The following is a 20,883-nucleotide window of genomic DNA, read 5'->3' as shown; positions in this document are numbered from 1 at the left end:
ATGCATCTTACGTTTTATATTTTAACATCATTTTAAATTGATCTTTGCAATGGCCAGTGGCTACGCAATGCACTGAAGGGCTGTTTTGATTAAATAGACCTACCAATGAATTGTTAATATAAGCCAGTTAATAAATAAGGCTTTGGCCAAAGCAGGTATCACACCAGCATCCCATGGGATATAGACAACAATTCATTTACAAACGGGCATTGAAATTATTCTTCCCTGGCTAATATTACCGTATTTTTCGCCCTATAGGACGCACCGTCCCATAAGGCGCACCTAGTTTTTTTGGGGGGAAATAAAGGGAAAAAAATTATTTTCCCCCCCCAGGCGCGGGGCTGGGGCGGGGGACGCCCGCCGGAGCTTCCCCTGACCCCAGCCCCCAAACAGGCAGCTCTCTGCAAGCCGTGGGAGCCCAGGGCTGGCTCCCGCTGCTTGTGGAGAGGTCCGCGAAGCCTGGACGCACTGAGCTCAGCGCGCCCAGGCTTCGGCATGCAGGCACCTCTCCGCAAGCGGCGGGAGCGCTCCCCCCGCTTGCGGAGAGGTCCGCGAAGCCTGGAGAGCGAGAGGGGTCTGTGTGCACCGACCCCTCGCGCTCTCCAGGCTTCAGCGAAAGCCTGCATTCGCCCCATAGGACGCACACACATTTCCCCTTCATTTTTTGAGGGGAAAAAGTGCGTCCTATAGGGCGAAAAATACGGTATATGCATGTACTGATTTCCCCCTTCATTGTCATGTCATGCAATTGTGTGACCCTAAGAATGTGGAAATTAATGAAACTGTACTTAAGTTAATGGAAAGATTTGTTTATATAGAACTATGTATTCCCTCACCCCCACAGGAGAGGTTTTTTCATTGATCTTTGGGGTTTCCTTGCAGCTCATAATATTATGGCTTGTTTTCACTGTGTATCTGAGCTACATTACTTCAGATCAAGCTTCACAAATGCTTCTCCACACAAAAATTTCCCTCTGCACGGAAAGTTAATCTAGTCCTAGGCTACAGCGAACCACTTTCTCTTAACACACTGGCTTTCTGTGTGTGCAACGGGGTTATGTGTCTGCCTCTCTTCTATACGAATCAGCTTTCTGTTTCCTTTCTAAATAGCATTGCCTTTATATACATTTTTTCCTCCCAAGCGCAGACTGAATATTAAGGGCCTTTCATTCATGTGAGCACCTACCTGTAGTCTGATGTAGTTCAACTCAGAAACAGGTTTATCACCACAATAAGAACTTAAGTCAGGACACTCTGGCTACAATAAATCAATCAATCGCCATGAAAAAAAGCTACAACCCTATTTTTACTTCTTGGGAAGCAAACCCCATTGATCCCAGGGGTGTAAACAATAGGATTACAGTCCATGTCATTGAAAGACTGAACTAAAATGAAAGTAGCAGTTAATTCCTCACAGGCTTGCTGTTTTGGGCTGTCTGCTCTGGTCTGAAGTCAAGAGCCTTGACACCTTTTGCTTTTCCGATGTGCTAGCTGATCTGGATCAGGGCCGCAGCAAAGGGTTAAATATCTTCCCTCTCCCCCACAGAACATTCCAGCATCTGACGGGGCTTCCTCCATGGCTGGAGATAAACTAACCACACAAATGTCAAGTCGCACGCTTATTGCGAGATCTAGTTGAGTCCTTAGTCACATCCTATTGGGCTTTAATATTTGTCCATCTCCTTGTGGACCTCTTGTTTTTCAATGGAAAGGCAGAATATAAAAGTTTTAAGTGAGTAAGTCATAGCCACAGACACTAAATGGACCCACGTTCTATGTTAGGGGCAGCGCCAGGGATTTCTTCATCTTGAAGCACTGGCATCCTATAAGGGCCTGTCTACACAGAAATAAGTCCCATTGGGATCAAGTAAGGATAGCATTGCCGTAGGGGTGGGGGCACCCCTTTGCAAACTGAAATTATTCCAGACGTGTACATTTAGCCCTGATGTAGCAGCCACTTCTCCTGGCCTCACATCCCCCTTCCAGTTCGGGATGGAAGGATCAGTCCATTTCCAGACCACAACAAATTCATCTGCGTTCCTTTCTTTGCCCCCATTTTCACTATGCATTTAAAGCTGTCACACCACTTTAAACCGTTGTGGCTTCTGCCCCCAAATCCTAGGAACTGTGGTTCGAGAGTTGTTAGGAGACCCCTATTCCCCTCCCAGAACTACAATTTCCAGAGTGGTTTAACAGCCAATGCATTGTCCCAGGGAACTGTGGGAATTTTGTGAGAGGAACAGGGGTCTTCTAACAATTGTCAGCACCCTTGGCAAACTAAGGTTCCCAAGATTCTTCGGTGGCTTAAAGCAATATCATGCTGCTTTAAATATATAGCACAGTTGGGACCAATATTTACCTGTGCTTTCTTTCTAAAAACACAAAACTCCACAGCATTGTTTTGAAATTTAAATACATATTTTAATTACGTATTCTCATCTCAAATATCTGCATATCTAAACAGCACAATTTATTTCATGCATTTTGGTACTTTTTTGGGGGGTAAGGGAAGCTAAGAAAGGGTACTGCAAAATCTGGAGAAAGGATACATGTGTAGGACAATGACATTCTGAAAAATCTGCTAGCAAAATTCAAATTCCCCAAGAATCCCTCCTTCCCCTAATGAACCTCATCTGAGCCCGTATGTTTGGATGACACAGCCAGCCTCTGTGAATGGGGAAGGCTGCCTTGCCTGGCTGCTCCCCTCAGGAGCCCCCCCACTCTGCCGGACAGGAGACATCTGTCGGGAGACAAAAAACGATGGGACCAAACAGACATCACCCCGCTAAACGATCCTTGGGATGCTGGCTTCAGCTTGCTGAGCCAAATAACCCTGCAGGACAGTGTCTGCAAACAGTGGACTATAGCCCAAACATCCAATCAAATCCAGCTGTGGGACTGGGAAGGGGTTTTTCCTTAAAAACCCAAGTCAGGTGACATCATCTTGGTTCCTCTTATCAGCATGATACACACTCCCGTGTCTGGAGCATTGGGTGGGGGGAGGGAGGCGACTTCAAATCCCAGTCTGGATGTGTCCTGTTCCAAGTTCCCTTGTGCGCTAGGAATTACCCGGCTTGCCACACTAGGTACTTGGCAACGAGGAAAGGAGGCTCACCTGCCTCCCCAACCTGCAGCCCTCCAATCGTCAAGTCGGCAGACCACCCTTGGGGCAGAAACAACAGGCTGTTCCGGCTCCGCTTACGAGGCGAGTGAAAAAAAAGGATGACTCAGGCTTAGCTCATGCAACTCTGAAGTTTGGGGAGTGCTCTGTGAATGTGCACAGCCTATCCACCTTGCGGTACCCTTTGGCGATGACTCATTATCGCACCGTGGCAAAGGTTCCAGACCTAGCGATCTTTTTATGCACCTTAGGACACGATGTATTTACCGAGAGAAAGGAACCTCGGGAAAAGATTCATCCCTGTATATTCTCCCAGTTCCACGGTAGCTTGAGCATCCTGGGTTTGATGCTCTCAAAAACAAGTTCTTAGCCCTTATGGATGCTGGCTTGAAATGGTTTTGGTTCTTTAATAAACCTGCAAAATCCATGGGCGCTGCTTTGGATTTCCAGTGGTAGGAATCCTGCCCCCTTATTTGTTAGAGCTGAATCAACAATGGAAAATATTGCCTAATTTATAGGTCACACTTCTCTTTGGACAAATTATTAGTCATACCTTGGGTTGTGAACGCTGCGGGTTGCGTGTTTTCGGGTTACAGACTGTGCCAAACCTGGAAGTACCAGAAAGGGGTTACTTCCGGGTTTTGGCGCTCACACATGTGCAGAAGCACTAAATTGCGCTTTGCACAGAAACACTGAATTGCGTCATGCGCAGACGCGGCGCCGCGGGTTGCAAACGTGCCTCCCGCATGGATCACGTTCGCAACCCAAGGTTCCACTGTAATGCATGGCAGAGACATATCCAAGTGTATATTTATGGAGCATCTTTGCAATGACATGTTCCCTATAAGCTAAATGCAGACGTGGGGAACCACTTGGCCCAGTGACCAAATGCAGCTCTCTGGACCTCTCTGTCTGGCTCATTGGACTCTCCCAGCCCCTTGGTCCTTGCTCCACAACCTCCTCGAGTGTCTTTGCCTGGCTGGAAAGTGAACTCTGGTCATGATTATTGCTCACAGAAGTCGAGTGTGCAGAAGCTATCCTACTGCACATGGGTAACAACTGCAGTCATTCCCCTACAATCTAGGCTACTAGTGACGGAATGATTCTTGCAAGAAGACCACAGTACTCAAAGATAGGTGACTGACAAGTTTCAGAATCTCCCCCATCTGAGGCTCTCTGCACTGGGGGTTAGGTGCATGTTGCCTTAGCCCAGCTGATCATCTTCATAGCATGGGGATGTTGAGATGCAGTCCAGCTACATCTATGGCCTGCTTTAAGAAAGGCACAGGTTCTCATAGTGGCAGGGCTTTCTCTTTCTCTAACACCCCCCCCCCTAAGAGCCAGGGGTTACACCTGGCACTGATCTGGGGAAGAAGATGGAAGACTGCAACTCCAAAGCACAACTGCGGGCTGAGCTCAGAAGCTAGGCTGGACCTGACAACTCATAGTGCCTGATAGTTCTTTCTTCCTGTTTATAATTCATTCACAAAATGAAAGTGACTGATGGTTCAGTGGAGTGGGAGGCACCTCCCAGATCACTCATCCTGCTACGTGGGGCTGGTGCTTACCCCGGTATAGCTGGGACCAGGCACCCCCGTCCTTCTACGGGCAAAACAAGCAGCAAACAAAGCAGGCAATCCCTTACTCAACCCGAGTTACCCCAGAAGGGGAATCCCCAGCTGTGTTAATAGAAGGCTGAACCCAGTGTGACCAGAGGCGTTGAGTCCGTCCCATTCTTGATGCAACCCCTGCCCCCAACACCTCCCTTTCGACACACGAGTTGGGACGACGTGAATTTTCTCAGGCCCCGGAAATTCCCCGGTCATGATCCTGGCGCTTCCTGTTCCTCTGTGGTGTCTCTGATGCGCCGGAAGACAGCCGGGAAGGTCTTTCCTCCGTTCCTCTGGACCTTCTTCCCTTCCTCAGTTGAGGTGTCCAGGAGGCCGACGATAGGATCACTGGCCTGTTGGGAGAGGAGGAGGAGGTATGGTTGCTTATTAAAAAAGGATGGTCGCAACACACAAACACACACAGCACTGGGAGAACTTCTCTTTCACCCTGTGGAAGTTGAAACTATCCATCTAGCACTAAGTTGCACAGAGCGGGGAAATAAAAGTGCACAGACCTTGCTATGCCAAAGCTCTCTGTGGACAAATGCCGGCTCCCTCAGCCTGAAAACGGAGATGAGTGCTGCACCCCACAGCCAAATTTCGACTGGACTTAACCGTCCAGGGGTCCCTGACCTTACCAGGGCGGGAAGAAAGACTGGGCTCCTACCTCCACCAGGCATTTTCTGCACATACACCCCCAAAAGGGGAAATTGTCCCACAATAGCAGTGGACCAATAAATTTACAGCTCTACTCTCAGTCCTGCACTACAGCATGGATGAGTTGTGTGTTTGTGTCCGAGAGAGTTATATCCCTGCATCTGTGACAAGTTTGGGCACATTCGCCGGCGTTTTGGGCCAACCTTTAATGCCTCTCTCAGGTTGAAAATGTTAGGGTATTGATATTCCGTTCCACCTTAAGTACAGGCATGACTGTAGTGTGTCACATGTCTGTTTACACTCCAGCACAGCTTGCTGGGAACTTCCGCTTTGCTATTGCTTTTGCCGCTTGCTCTTGGACACGAAGGGAGAAGACATGTTTTTCCTTTGTCCTGATGCATGCTGAATAAACTGCTTGTAGATATGCTCTCACAGCCGTCTCCTGCCACTTCTGTTTGCGCTGGAGACACCTGGGGGCTTGCAAATTGCCCCTGTTCCCTTGGTTGCATCCCAACAGAAAAATGTTAACCACAACTGAGTGTAAAGGGGAATAACTGAACTTCTTCAAGGACTTCCACAACCTGAGATCACAGTGGCGAAACGGAAGAGGGCCTTTTAAGCAGGGCTCCCCTCCAGTCAGGGAATGCCCTCCTTCAGAGAGACTTGCCCGCTGCTGACTTTTAACGCCTCTTTTTATTTCGCTAGTCCTCTTAAAACCATTGAGGCTGTTTTCATCTCTGCATTTCACTTCAGCTTTCAGTTGTGGCTTCTCACCTCGACACTGATTACTTTTGGCGCTCCCAGTATTAAACGATCGGGGCTGGAACGGCACACATCCGTACTGTTGTTCTGCTCTATAGAATTTGGGGGCTGCTGCGGAATGGCATTTCATTGGGATGGTGATGTTAATCTGCTTTAACTGGTACATCAGAGCTCAGACAACGGGGCAACTAAGAACAGGTTGGCTCAGGGTGAAAATGAGGAGGGAGGGGGCAGGATCAGTCCAGCTATTCCCAAATGACAGGGTGGGGAAGCTTTAGAACAGGACATGTCTCTCGTTTTTCCTACAAGTTAATGAACACGTGCAGCAGAAAGAGGAAGACTTTTGTGGATTAATAACTTTACTTCGGGGCCTGTTTTATGCATCTGCGTCGAAGGGTGCAATCCTGTGCACACTTAGCAAGGAGCAGACACCCCACTCAACTCAGTAGGACTGACTTCTAGGTATGCACATGGAAGATTCATGCCATGAAACTTTTATGCATTTATTCGGCGCCAGCGATCCCTTACATGTTTGTTGCATTTTACTCCTCTTTAGGTCTGTATACTTTTAAGAAGTGCTGGAATTTAAGATTACAAGTGCAAGTGCCGATGTGTCACTGGGGCGGTTTCCTCAGAGGCTATATCTGGAACCTGGAAGTTCATCGGGCGGTGACCTAATTCCAAGAGAGCAGCCTGGGAGCATTACGAAACCTTTTCATGCAGGTTGCTTCGAAAGCCTGTCTGGAACTGCAAAAAACCCTTACATCAGAGATGATGCACTTGCACGGATGTGCCCGCTCCCTTGCACTTACCAGTTCTTTCAAGGACACCTGCTCAAAAAGCGGATGTTCCCCGAAGTGCTTCACCATCCACCTGTGCACCTCTTCCACATCCGTGTTGGTGTAGACGAGCCCCTGGCAGAGATAAGGGAGATGTTACAAGGACGCAGGATGCAGAGGACACTCTCTACAGTGGTGCCCCGCAAGACGAATGCCTCGCAAGACGGAAAACCCGCTAGACGAAAGGGTTTTCCGTTTTGGAGGCGCTTCACAAAACGAATTTCCCTATGGGCTTGCTTCGCAAGACGAAATGTCTTGCGAGTTCCTGCGGGTTTTTTCCCCCTTTCCCCCCCTTTTCCTAAGCCGCTAAGCCGCTTATCAGCTGATCCGCTAAAAGCCGCTAAACCGCTAATAGTGCTAATCCGCTAAGATGTCAATGGGCTTGCTTCGCAAGACGAAAAAACCACTATACGAAGAGCCTCACAGAACGGATTAATTTCGTCTTGCGAGGCACCACTGTATTCAGTCTGCGTAATGGGACTCTCCCCCTCCCCAAATCTGATCTGGAGGGTTGGAGAAAGCCCCAGGACAGATCTGGGGGTGCTTATGGTGTGTGTGTGGGGGGGGGAAAGATGGGCAAGTCCCACTGTGCAAGCAGGAAAGCTGACAGGACAATTGCTTAGCACTACATGGGACAGAGAGGGACACGGGTGGCACTGTGGGTTAAACCACAGAGCCTAGGACTTGCCGATCAGAAGGTCGGCGGTTCGAATCCCCCGTGAGCTCCCGTTGCTCAGTCCCAGCTCCTGCCAACCTAGCAGTTCCAAAGCACGTCAAAGTGCAAGTAGATAAATAGGTACCACTCCGCCGGGAAGGTAAACGGCGTTTCCAGTGCGCTGCTCTGATTCGCCAGAAGCGGCTTAGTCATGCTGGCCACATGACCCGGAAGCTGTACGCCGGCTCCCTCGGCCAATAAAGCGAGATGAGCGCCGCAACCCCAGATTCGGTCACGACTGGACCTAATGGTCAGGGGTCCCCCTTTACCTTTACATGGGACAGAAGCCAGAACAGTTTGCTATTTGGGATTGGGGCAAAATATTCCAATGCAAATGGAGGGGGAAGGTTTTCAACAGAAAAAGATTTTCCCAAACCACTGGAAGCTTCCTGTTCAAAGTTGGATCTTGGGCTCATTTCCGAAAAGGAGTAATTACTGGGTATTCTGAAGCCCCAACTTCCTTGCAGCCTAGGGCTCAGCAATTGCCGCCGTCACGATTGTTGAGGGCGCTGCTGCACTGCCAACTCTCGCGCTGTGCCAGACTCCTCCTTAGCCTTGGGAAAGCTACCTGGAAAGTTGTGGGGTGACTCACGCTGACTCTGGGTGAGGCCTGGTGCCGATTCATCACGAAGGCTGGCTCCCTTTTGCGTGCAACCCCAAAAGAGGCGACGCAAGAAGCAGCAGCAAGGATGCTCTCCATGTTTCCCGCCCACCCCTCTGGCAGGTGAAAGGAGAGTCAGCCAGGGTGCCCTGGGGAGAAGCTGCCAGGACAAAGTCAGGGGCTGGAAGTGGCACAATGCTCGCTCGGCTGCCAGGAAGTTTGCCAGCACAAGCCTCCTGCTAGGAGCTGGGAAGACAGTGTTGCCTTCAGCACTAATTAGCACCCGTCCCTAAATCTTGGGAGTGAAATTCCCAAGCGATCCAGGGCGTCTTGTTTTTCCCTAGGCTCCCGGGCACGATGACGCACCTGGAGTTTTGATAAAAGAGAGTGATTATTTGTACGAAGATGGCGTAGCTTACTCTGGGAAGGCCTACCCTCAGGAAGTACTCAATTAGCACAGAAGGGCGTCTAAGCCGGAGGGCAGACACATTCCTCCTCTGTTCACGCATCCTCTTGGAATGCTGAGGTGGAAGGGAATGTCTAGACAGAGACCTCTGTGGCGCAACGCAGCCCAAGAGAAGCACCTCCAAAACCTTCACTGTCCCTCTTCATGGAGCCCATCGCTCGCCAATCTCAGCTGCCACAGAACCCCCATGCATCTGCCTGACATCCTGGAGAAATACCTGGGAATTGAGGTGGTTCCAGGGCATGCTCCCAGGTCTCAGGGACTGCTAGCCCAATCCTAGGTAGCTGGTTTATTACCTGGTCAGATTGCCTGTCTACTCTGGCTAATAGTGGCTCACCTCTCAGACAGAGATCATCCAGAAAACTGTCATGGAATTCTACTCAATATTGATCCAGAGCAGATTCCAACGTATAGTTAGCAGAGTAAAAACTTAAAACACGTTGCAGGATTCCCCCCAAAAAAGACCAGAGGCAATTGATATTCCATTCAGCAGAGCTTTACTCCTACTGAAGTCAAATGAGCATAATGGTCACAAATCCAATACATTCAGGATTGGCACTGCCTATAAGAAATCCAGTTGCAGCAGACTTAACTCACAATAACTTATAATAAGACTAAACCTTAACACTATCTATGTACAGAACACCACATCAGAAGGAAAAGAGAAGGTGAAAGTGAAACCCAGGCTCCTTCTGGTCCTACCTTTATAGCCAGCATGATCTTAACAGATTAAGCAGTTTAAGTCAGCTGTACTCTGCTTCTCTGAAGGTATAACCCAAACATTATGAACGTTCTGCTTGTTTCTTTCACACAGAGAAGCTTCCAGAACCCTCTTGAATTAATTAGAATAGGAAAGATCTCTACACATCAGATCAATACTTTCTGCACTAAGAAATGCAAACTGACAGATGTTGCTGAACTACAATGGACATCATTCCCAGCCACTAACCATGCTCACCGAGGCTGATGGGAGTTGTAGTTCAGCGACTTCTGGCAGGCCACAGGATCCCCACAACAGATGCCCGGCTGTGTATGCTAAGTAATAAGAGCCTCCAGCAAGGAAGTGTCACAAAAGTTACTGCTTCTTCCCCTGCACTCCTTAGACCGCAAATGACCACCAGAGATGTTAGTAGACATATGGGAGATATTGAAAAAAACAACAACCAACCAAACAAACAAAAACTACTCTAGTTATCTCCAGCTTGGATTACTGCAATGCGCTCTACGTGGGGCTACTTTTCAAGGTGACCCGGAAACTGCAATTAATCCAGAATGCGGCAGCTACACTGGTGACTGGGAGTGGCCGCCGGGACCACATAACACTAGTTCTGAGATCTGCATTGGCACAATTTCCGAGCACAATTCAAAGTGTTGGTGTTGACCTTTAAAGCCCTAAACGGCCTCGGTCCAGTATACCTGAAGGAGCATCTCCACCCCCATCGTTCAGCCTGGACACTGAGATCCAGCTCCGAGGGCCTTCTGGCGGTTACCTCATTGCAAGAAGTGAGGTTACAGGGAACCAGACAGAGGGCCTTCTCGGTAGTGGCGCCCGCCCTGTGGAACACCCTCCCTTCAGATGTGAAGGAAATAAGCAGCTATCCTATCTTTAAAAGACATCCGAAGGCAGCCCTGTTCAGGGAAGTTTTTAACATATAATGCTGTACTGTTTTTAACATTTGATTGGGAGCCACCCAGAGTGGCTGGGGAAACTCAGCCAGATGGGTGGGGTATAAATAATAAATTATTATATTATTATTATTACTGCCATTGCAGTAGATGCAAAATGTTTTGCATTCAGTGTTTATTAATGTGAGATAATTGTTTGCCCTATTGATATTAGAATAGTCATAGAATAGTCATAGAATCATAGAGTTGGATGAGACCACAGGGGCCATCGAGTCCAACCCCCTGCCAAGCAGGAAACACCATCAGAGCACTCCTGACATATGGTTGTCAAGCCTCTGCTTAAAGACCTCCAAAGAAGGAGACTCCACCACACTCCTGGGCAGCAAATTCCACTGTCGAACAGCTCTTACTGTCAGGAAGTTCTTCCTAATGTTTAGGTGGAATCTTCTTTCTTGTAGTTTGGATCCATTGCTCCGTGTCTCTGGAGCAGCAGAAAACAACCTTTCATAGAATAATAGAATATTAGTGTGCTTTTTGCTTAAATTGTCTGTCTCTTTTGGTTTTTGCCTTGAAATGTTGTTGCATTTTATTCTGTAGGGTGTTTGTGAGCTGCTCTGAGCATGGTTCTGCCACAGAAAAGCGGCAGCAAACAAACTGGATGCCTTCCTATTGAAAGGGGCTTGGAAGAGGCGACACCCCCCTCGAGAGCAATGCACTCACCTCCTCACGGAGAACATAGGCATATTCTGCCAGCAAAGTGGTGCTGATAATCCGCCATTTGTGCTTCGTCTTCTTGAAGTGAGGATCGGGGAAGAGGAAAAACATTTTGCGCAGCTGGGTTTTATGCAAAAAAGAACAAGAGATGCCTCACCACCAGAAGGAATGGAAGAGGTTAGCCTGTCAGCAGCCTGCAAATTAAACACAACCCCCTAATCTGCATTTGGCCTGGCTATGGAATATCCAGGGCCAACAAAGACTTTGTCGTCTCCCTCCCGTCCCCAAAGAAATGAGACTGGCACTCAGCGGGAGGTCACACATTCTGCCTGTAGAAAGCTCCAGAATCAAACTCTGGATGCACCGCCAGATAAACAAAACCTTGGGCAGCACAGCTGGGGAGGACCTCAGTGAAGCCTTGACGAACCATTAGACTAGAGCTGGGATGGGAAGCCTATGGGCCTCCTGATGTTGTTGAACTACAGCTCCCAACATCCCTGACCACTGGCATGGTGGGAATTATAGACTGTGCACACACCATATTTCTAAAGCACGTGATTTCCCCCAAAGACCCATGGGATTTGTAGTTTTTTAAGGGTTGCTGGAACTGTAGTGCTGAGGGGGTGAACTACAGTTCCCATGATTCTTTGGGGAAGCCACATGCTTTAAATGTACTTTAAATGCATTATGTGTACACAGCCAGAGTCCAGCAACAGCCAGAGGGCCACAGATTCCTCATCTCTGTAATAGATACTGTATTTTTCGCTCTATAAGATGCACTTTTCCCGCCTAACAAGTAAGGGGAAATGTGTGTGCGTCTTATGGGGCGAATGCAGGCTGCGCAGCTATCCCAGAAGCCAGAACAGCGAGAGGGATTGCTGCGCAGTGATCCCTCATGCTGTTCTGTCTTCTGGGATTCAGAATATTTTTTTCTTGTTTTTCTCCTCCAAAAACTAGGTGCGTCATGGTCTGGTGCGTCTTACAGAGCGAAAAATACGGTATCACCAACAGTCTGACAGGACAAAGCAATTTTGTATGGTACATTGTTTTGTTTTTTAACACAAGGATCTACCCTAAAGATCCATGAAAAAGCAGCATCAGATGACAGAGGTTTCTCTCTTGGAGGAAATGGCGAGAACCTCAAATGTCCAGGGCGGAAGTGACGCAGACGTCTTTAAAAGTGTGTACACAATTAATTTTTAAAACTCCAAATAGGGAGAGATTGCTTTTTCCATGCAACACTCTTTAGAAACTAACCTGCCCCTTGCGGAAAAAGTTGGGCAGGTGTTTCATGGCATTGCTGCGGATGCAGCCGATGTTCTGGAACTGCCCGGGGTGAGATGCTCTCAGAGACTGGATCCTGTCCCGCACATAATCGGAGACCTTCACTCGGATTTCCAGACCCAGCATTAAAGTCTTGGGAAACAGGGGAGACAGTGCAACTGCAAAAGATAACAGCCAGCCAGTAACTTAAGAGGACAGAGGTTTTTTAATATATATAAATCTTGTTCAATAAAATCAGCACAAGGTGGCCATAAAGTCAAAGATGCATTATCTCCCTGCAACTCCACATTTCAAAGCCAAAGAGATGCTTTCTAACCCCTCTGCTAGACTTAACTTCCTTTTCTTACACTGTCTTTGCATCATTCCTCTGTTTAATAATAATAATAATAATTGTTTATTTATACCCCGCCCTCCCCAGCCAAGGCCGGGCTCAGAGCGGCTTACAAACAATAATAAAAACAAGAAGAATGATTACAACTTAAAACAAAAATAAAATACAACATTAAAATAATGGAACAATTAAAATATTAAAATGTAGCCTCATCGCAGGAGGAGAAGGAACAGAAAAAGAGAGAGAGAGAGAGGGAGGGAGGGAATCAAATTGGCTCCAAGCCAAAGGCCAGGCGGAACAACTCTGTCTTATAGGCTCTGCGGAAAGAAATCAGATCCTGCAGGGCCCTGGTCTCATGAGGCAGAGCGTTCCCCCAGGCCGGAGCCAGAGTTGAAAAGACCCTGGCTCTGGTTGAAGCCAATCTAATTTCCTTAGGGCCCGGGACAACTAGGGTGTTGCTATTTATGGACCTTGAGGCTCTCCGTGGGGCATACTGGGAGAGGCGGTCCCGTAGGTACGAGGGTCCTAGAAGTCCACGGAAATATATGGGACTTCCTTCTTCAGTAAGCTTAGCTAGGACCAGGTCTGCCAAGAGTAGGCCTACTCATAATTTCTTTACTAGAATTCTGACGGTCAACAAATACGATGCACATTTCCAAAGCAAAGGACACGACGTGAAAATCTCTTAAAAGAAAACAGCGTAACTAACCAGAGTATGAGCTTGCTATATCCTCTTGCTTAAGAACACAGGGGTGTCTTCCTAGAGCAGAGCAAGGTCTACAAAGTTTAGCACTTTTTGCAAGAATCTACCAGGAGCGGGGAAGTCCACTCAAAACCGGCTATGGTCCACTTTCTGTAGCATTCTCAACATTCTCAGTGTGTGCCTTTACTGTTACTGCATAAGGCAGGGGTAGACCAAGTGAAAGCCTCTAGATTCTTTGGACTACAACTCCCATCAGCCCCACTCAACATGGCCAGAGGTCAAGGATGCTGGGAGCTGTAGTCCCAAAAAACTGGAGGGCACCGGGTTGGCTACCTCCAGTGCTTAGGGAACTTTTTAAAGTTTGAAGTTTTATTCTGTTTTTAATGCTCTGTTGACTAGGGACTAGGGAAACCCAGCCAAATGGGCGGGGTACAAATAATAAATTATTATTATTGCAAAACATTATTTAGACGATGCTTTGCAAAACTTAAATTTCAGCGTTAAGAGAGGACAAAGAAATGTGAAAAACAAGAATGGCCAGCAATGAATTTAAGCACATGGAGTGACACCGATTGAGGAACACAGCGCAACCCTATGCGTATTTCCTAGGAAGTAAATCCCATTAATTTCAGAGGAACATAACACACAAGGAAGTGCATCTAGGGTTATGCAAGCCTGGTCTTATGCAGGCTGACTTGGAAAGCACTCCAGCTGCGTTTGGTCCAGCTTGCTCCAAGGAAAAAGCACACACAGAGCTACAGCCCTAGTTTCATGGAGGGCAGACTTCCCCAACCTGCTGCCATCCAGATGTTTTGGATGCCTATCAGTCCCAGTCAGCACAGATGTCCAAAACATCTGGAGGACACTTAAGAACAAAGACTCAACCCTAGATGCTATTTTGGGGCTAAGAGATAAGATTGCAGTGGAAAGCGAGTCCCACTGAACTTATGATTTCCATACAAATAGGGGGCTGTAACTTCCCTGAATTCAGTGGGACTCACTTTCAATTCAGATTGCAGTAGTTCTTTTTACCTCCATCCAACACATTCCTGTCTGTGGATTCACAAGATGGTCAAGGAGCGACAATTAATCATGTGAAAAACTTGCCGCAAGCTTCTTTCCTGAGTAAAGGGGTTTTGGTTTTTTTTTTATGTAGATAACCGGCAGATCATGACTCTTTATAAACTCAAGACTATCGCATGATAGCCACCCTCATTATAAGGAAAACACCACAGTAGAAATCAATCCATCGCCTTCCGATCACTGTGAATCAGCAAGAATGAATTCTAAAAATATAGACAACAGTCTTCGTAAGAGCCAGGGCCTATTCATGCTTAATAAATGACACATTTCTCACTGGGAATTCCACGGCGAACATCTGTTTGCCAAATGAAGCAGATGTGTCGCCATCTCAATAAATTATTCTGCTTCTACTAATTATGAGGAAGGATAAAAAGAGCTGTCTGCTCCTGATCACTAGAATCTCCGGGTTCCAAGATTACATCGGTCACAGCCTGCATCTTTTGAGGCTTGTCCTCACATCCATGAGGACTGCACACTTGCTTTTTCAAATGAAGGCTGACAATTCTCAGGCTGTGGAATTACAGTACCGCCAGCTACAAATGCAGAAAATACTACCAGCATCCACCCCATTTGCTTTCGTTCCTCCAACATGAATGTAAACTCTAACTCAAATGTGTTCTACGCAGACCCCTTGAAAATTGCTGATGGACTTGGCAAACCACCTAATGATTTCTCTGCCTGTTGTAGCCATTGTAATGCACTGTGCTAGATACTGTATGGTTCTCAATTGTGTTTCCATCAGTTCTTCTATTTCTCATATATTGCATTTTATAGTATAGAATTCAAACTGCAATACAACAAAATGCACAGGGTCTCGCTATCCAAAACAGGATGCGTTCTCAGGAAATCTTTTGTTAGGCAAGCATTCACATGACAAGTCGATGATTTCCACTGATTCCTATGGGGAAATTTCTAATGCATTCCTGACCACAGAATTTTTACCCCAGGAAAACCCCCTGAAACCTTGCAAAATGAAAAACAAGGAAAAAATACTCTCTTATTTGTCCAATCTCTCCCGCTTCCTCCCTCCTACTATGGTTTCTGAATAAACAGCTGTCACAGACCAGGGAGAGAAGGAAAGCATTTGAAAAGGATTGTTTTGTAGTCTTTTACAGGCTTGTAACCAGTAGAGATGGGACGCGGGTGGCGCTGTGGGTTAAACCACAGAGCCTAGGACTTGCCGATCAGAAGGTCGGCGGTTCGAATCCCATTGCTCAGTCCCTGCTCCTGCCAACCTAGCAATTCAAAAGCACGTCAAAGTGCAAGTAGATAAATAGGTACCGCTCTGGCGGGAAGGTAAACGGCGTTTCTGTACACTGCTCTGGTTTGCCAGAAGCGACTTAGTCATGCTGGCCACTTGACCCAGAAGCTGTACGCCGGCTCCCTCGGCCAATAAAGCGAGATGGGCACGCAACCCCAGAGTCGGTCACGACTGGACCTAATGGCCAGGGGTTCCTTTAGCTTTACCTTTAACCCGTAGAGAAACCTTAACCATCAGCTAACTCTCATTGGGGAGAAATTACCAAGCAAGCCCCCATAACCGCAGCCGATATCAGCAAACTCTACTTGAGACGCAGGCTTAGTTCTCTCTTCTGCATCCTTCAGGTCATCGTGTTGGTTGTCTGCAGTTAAAGGAGCAAAAAACTCCGGGTAGATCTCTGACCAGTCCATTTCTTCAGGCTTGGCAGGACTATCAGGAAAGAAACCAGAGGACTTCATGAAGAGTGCAGAACAGTAATTATACGTTGACCCTAGAAAAACCACCACCCAATGTAATATGTATTGGTACATATGAGGCAAAAAACCTTGCAGTTGGGCAATTCATTTATTAAGACCAACTAAAATGTCACAAAATAGTGGCAAGCATCTCCAGAACTCTGCACCAGGCAAGGTAATCACACAAACAAACGGGTGACCGAAAAAGTGGGAAATGGTGATTGCAGACTAAGGCTGCAGACACACCATACATTTAAAGTACAAGATCACCCCCCCCCAAAAAAAAAAAATAGAGAGAGAGAGAGAGAATTATAGTTTGTTTAGGGTGCTGGGAATTGTAACTCTGTGAGGTGTAAACTACAGTTCCCAAGATTCTTTGAGGGGGAGCAATGTACTTTAAATGTATGGTGTGTATATAACCTGCATTGTTGTTATATGCTACCGTTATCAGATTATAAACCTAGTATTTTGGTATGAAGCAACAATGGCTGTTTTCCCAAGAGGGAACCATGAGGAACAACTTCTGTGGGACACAATTTATTACAGGTTTCATTAACTGAATTGGGCAAGAAGTCAGGGCTGGCATGCATCATATAATGTTGACACAGAGAAATATTCCCATGATTTGCATCTCCAGAAACATTCCAAAGACTTATGTCGTAAACAAGGAAAATGACAATTTGTCCATCTGGAAGAAGGGGGGGGGGAGATCCAGACAATAAAATTTAGGGGACCACAGTCAAATTCTAACCACAATTATTTGGAAGCAAGTTCCATTGATGTCACTGGAAATTACTGTCACCGGAAATTGCTTTTTAAATGAATTGTATTAAGGCACGCTTAACTTGTGAGCAAATCCCACTGAATGCAATGACGCTTACCTTCAAGAAAGGCATAACTGAGCTGCAGACTGCAAATTATGCTGCCTCAGTCGTATGCACATGGACACAGAGAAGCTCCCTTTCATTCAATTATCAATATGCCCAAACAAGCGTGCATGAGATCCAGCTTTAAGTATCCTTACTTGGAAGCAAGTCCCATTGGTCTGGTTCCCATATAACATAAGAGTCATAGCTTATTAAACCAAAGTTACATAAATCATGCTTTAGGTTTACTTGCAAACCTTGCCCAGCAGCTTAACTATGGTTTGTCTACTCCCAAATCAAACCATGATCTGAAGTGACGGATCAATGTTGGCTTACACACCTTAGCTTGTTTTAACTGTGGCTTGACATTAAGTGCGAACACTTAATGTTCATCAGTATGCGGATGATACCCAGCTCTACCTCTCTTTTAAATCAGAACCAGTGAAGGCGGTGAAGGTCCTGTGTGAGTGTCTGGAGGCGGTTGGGGGATGGATGACGGCTAACAGATTGAGGTTGAATCCTGACAAGACAGAAGTACTGTTTTGGGGGGACAGGAGGCGGGCAGGTGTGGAGGATTCCCTGGTCCTGAATGGGGTAACTGTGCCCACGAAGGACCAGGTGCGCAGCCTGGGAGTCATTTTGGACTCACAGCTGTCCATGGAGGCACAGGTCAAATCTGTGTCCAGGGCAGCTGTTTACCAGCTCCATCTGGTACGTAGGCTGAGACCCTATCTGCCTGCGGACTGTCTCGCCAGAGTAGTGCATGCTCTGGTTATCTCCCGCTTGGACTACTGCAATGCACTCTACGTGGGGCTACCTTTGAAGGTGACTCGGAAACTACAACTAATCCAGAACGCGGCAGCTAGACCGGTGACTGGGGGCGGCCGCCGAGACCACATAACACCGGTCTTGAAAAACCTAAATTGGCTCCCAGTACGTTTCCGAGCACAATGCAAAGTGTTGGTGCTGACCTTTAAAGCCCTAAACGGCCTCGGTCCAGTATACCTGAAGGAGCGTCTCCACCCCCATCATTCTGCCCGGACGCTGAGGTCCAGCGCCGAGGGCCTTCTGGCGGTTCCCTCATTGTGAGAAGCAAAGCTACAGGGAACCAGGCAGAGGGCCTTCTCGGTAGTGGCGCCCGCCCTGTGGAACGCCCTTCCAGCAGATGTCAAAGCGATAAACAACTACCTGACATTCAGAAGACATCTTAAGGCAGCCCTGTTTAGGGAAGTTTTTAACGTGTGATATTTTACTGTATTTTGGGTTTTTATGGAAGCCGCCCAGAGTGGCTGGGGAGGCCCAGCCAGATGGGCGGGGTATAAATAATAAATTATTATTATTATTATTACAGCACTCTTCCTTGTCCATAGTTTGGTTGGCCAACCCACCCGATGCTCACCAAGTTAAAAAGACACAAGGCAAAACAGGACAAACTTGGGAGAACCAAACCAGAGTTTGTAGGACAAGTTGCAGTTTGTTGAAAACAATAGTGAAGCATTATGTGCCAGGCAGGCCACTGATTATCAAGGAGCCTTGTTTCTAAGCAGAGTTAGAACCATTACAGCTGAATTCAATGGGGCTTGCTTTTGAGCAAACATGTATGTAGGACTGTAGTGCCATCAACTCAGTTCACCATGAAGAGGGGTGCGCCAAGACAGTTTGTCACTGATGAATATACAGTGGTACCTCGCAAGACGAAATTAATTCGTTCTGCGAGTTTTTTCGTCTTGCGAAGCACGGATTTTGGAAAAGCTTCAAAAATCACCAAAGTCTTCAAAAACCTCAAAAAAGGCTACCACACCACGTGCTATGAGTTGCTCCTCCCTATGAACTGCACCCCCTGAATGCACGGTTTTAAGAAAAAGGAAACAAACTTGCAAGACAAAGGAAACAAACTTGCAAGACGTTTTCGTCTTGCGAAGCAAGCCCATAGGGAAATTCGTCTTGCGAAGCAACTCAAAAAACGAAAAACTCTTTCGTCTTGCAAGTTTTTCGTCTTACGAGGCATTCGTCTTGTGAGGTACCACTGTAAACTCTAGAGGAGGGATGGGGAACTAGAGCCCCACCCCCCATTTTTTGCTGGCCGTGGCTGACGGGAGTCCAACATCTGGAAGGTTAGATTCCCTAGAAATTAGAGATCACCGTGTAAATTATTTTTATATGCAATGACGGCAGCAGGAATATTATTGGCACAAAATTGGAAGCAAGAAGAATTACCGACAAAAGAAGAATGCAGGATGAAACTGAGGGACTATGCAGAATTAGACAAATTAACAGGAAGAATTCGAAATCTGTGGGACCAGAGATTCACAGAAGACTGATGTAATTTTACAGACTATTAGAAAAGTAACTGTGATGATCAGATTATGCTTGTAAGTTTGCAAGAAGTTTTGTAAGGTGAACTATTTGAAATATTGCAAAAAAAAGGTAATGAGGAGGACTGTTAGTTAAGAAAACTAAAGGCAATGTGAACCTAAGAAATGCAGAATAGGTGATAAGGATCATCAGAGGTGCTGATGGAAGTCCAAAAAGATTGTATAAGAAGTGAAGTTTGGTTGTATGAATGATAATTAATATGTTAAAATTAATAAAAAATTATTATAAAAAAAGAAATAGAAATTAGAGATCACCAAAACGTGTGCCCAAGAAGCAGGTAAGCCAGACCAGTCGCCCATGTTTTGCATGCAGAAACCCCCCAGGTTCCTTATCCCCTCCCACGAAAGCAACTCCGGTTGACGCAGAGATTCCTCTGCCATTCATAAGAGACAACACCGGTCCGAAGAGACCAGTGCGCGGCCTGACTCCCTATGGGGTCCATATTCCCTGAGTCAAGGGGCGAGAGGTGCGAATTTCGACACGGCAGGCTCACTCAGAAGGGAATTCAACAGCAAAACACGTCGGCACCGTAAAATCGGGGTGCGCCCGGCAAAGCGGACAGACGTCTGTGTGAGCCCGTGGGGAGCCTACAGAAACGGGCGGCGAGGGTGGGAGCCCGGAAGAGTGGCGATCGCGGGGTTGTTGCTGCTTCCCTATCCCGCCCGCACTCACTAGCGCAGCGTGTGATCCGCCAGCGGGTTGGAATGCGCTCTCTGCCGGTAGTAGCGCTTCTGCGGCGGCGGCGGCGCCGCCTTTGCTTCCACCGGCCCCTCCATCGCGATCACAGCGCCGGAGCCACGTGGAGCACCCAGTGGGCAGGAGTCGCGGGAGACGCGCGTCATCGCGTCGCGCCCTCCGCCTTAAAGGGCCAGCGGGGCCCGGCGCGCTCCTGCCTGTTTCCATGGCGACGTTTGAGCTGCCTTTCTGGCGGTTGCAGCACTTCCTGGCGACAACAGACTCCCACGAGAGGTGGTGGGATCTCCTTCCCTGGAAGTTTTTAAGCAGAAGTTGGATGGCCACCTGTTATGGATGCTTTAGCGAGACTCCTGCATTGCAGGCGGGGTTGGGCTAGATGACCCTCGGGGTCCCTTCCAGCTCAAATCAGTTCTTACAATTGTAGGGCTGGAAAGGACACCGAAGGGCATCTAGCCCACAATTTGTTGTTGTTTAGTCGCTTAGTCGTGTCCGACTCTTCGTGTCCCCCTGGACCAGAGCACGCCAGGCACTTCTGTCTTCCACTGCCTCCCGCAGTTTGGTCAAACTAATGCTGGTAGCTTCGAGAACACTGTCCAACCATCTCGTCCTCTGTCGTCCCCTTCTCCTTGTGCCCTCCATCTTTCCCAACATCAGGGTCTTTTCCAGGGCGTCTTCTCTTCTCATGAGGTGGCCAAAGTATTGGAGCCTCAGCTTCAC

General features: G+C 47.5%; 1 protein-coding gene across 1 annotated transcript; it reads right to left on the bottom strand.

Annotated features, from left to right (window-relative positions):
* Nucleotides 1-2,396: 2,396 nt before the first annotated feature.
* On the bottom strand, nucleotides 2,397-20,326 carry METTL1 (methyltransferase 1, tRNA methylguanosine). The gene is made up of 6 exons (XM_083729514.1): nucleotides 20,143-20,326; nucleotides 16,036-16,202; nucleotides 12,369-12,553; nucleotides 11,118-11,231; nucleotides 6,963-7,064; nucleotides 2,397-5,084 (listed from the first exon to the last, which is right to left on the bottom strand). Exons 1-6 carry the CDS (start codon nucleotides 20,310-20,312, stop codon nucleotides 4,944-4,946), a joined length of 879 nt encoding a protein of 292 aa, XP_083585640.1. The 5' UTR covers nucleotides 20,313-20,326; the 3' UTR covers nucleotides 2,397-4,943.
* Between the last annotated feature and the right edge of the window lie 557 nt (nucleotides 20,327-20,883).

The sequence above is a fragment of the Podarcis gaigeae genome (assembly GCF_964106915.1).
Source record: "Podarcis gaigeae genome assembly, chromosome: 2".
In the NCBI taxonomy this organism is placed as follows: Eukaryota; Metazoa; Chordata; class Lepidosauria; order Squamata; family Lacertidae; genus Podarcis; species Podarcis gaigeae.
This window is presented reverse-complemented; position numbering and strand designations above follow the sequence as displayed.

Bases quoted from the DNA above. Each gene is read 5' to 3' on its own strand.
- METTL1 (XM_083729514.1), bottom strand. From the start codon at position 20,312: ATGACGCGCGTCTCCCGCGACTCCTGCCCACTGGGTGCTCCACGTGGC. The intron at 16,203-20,142 runs GTGAGTGCGGGC...CTTTCCTGATAG, and splicing joins GCGGATCACACGCTGCGCTA to TCCTGCCAAGCCTGAAGAAA. The intron at 7,065-11,117 runs GTGAGTGCATTG...TATCTCTGCCAG, and splicing joins CCTATGTTCTCCGTGAGGAG to GGGCTCGTCTACACCAACAC.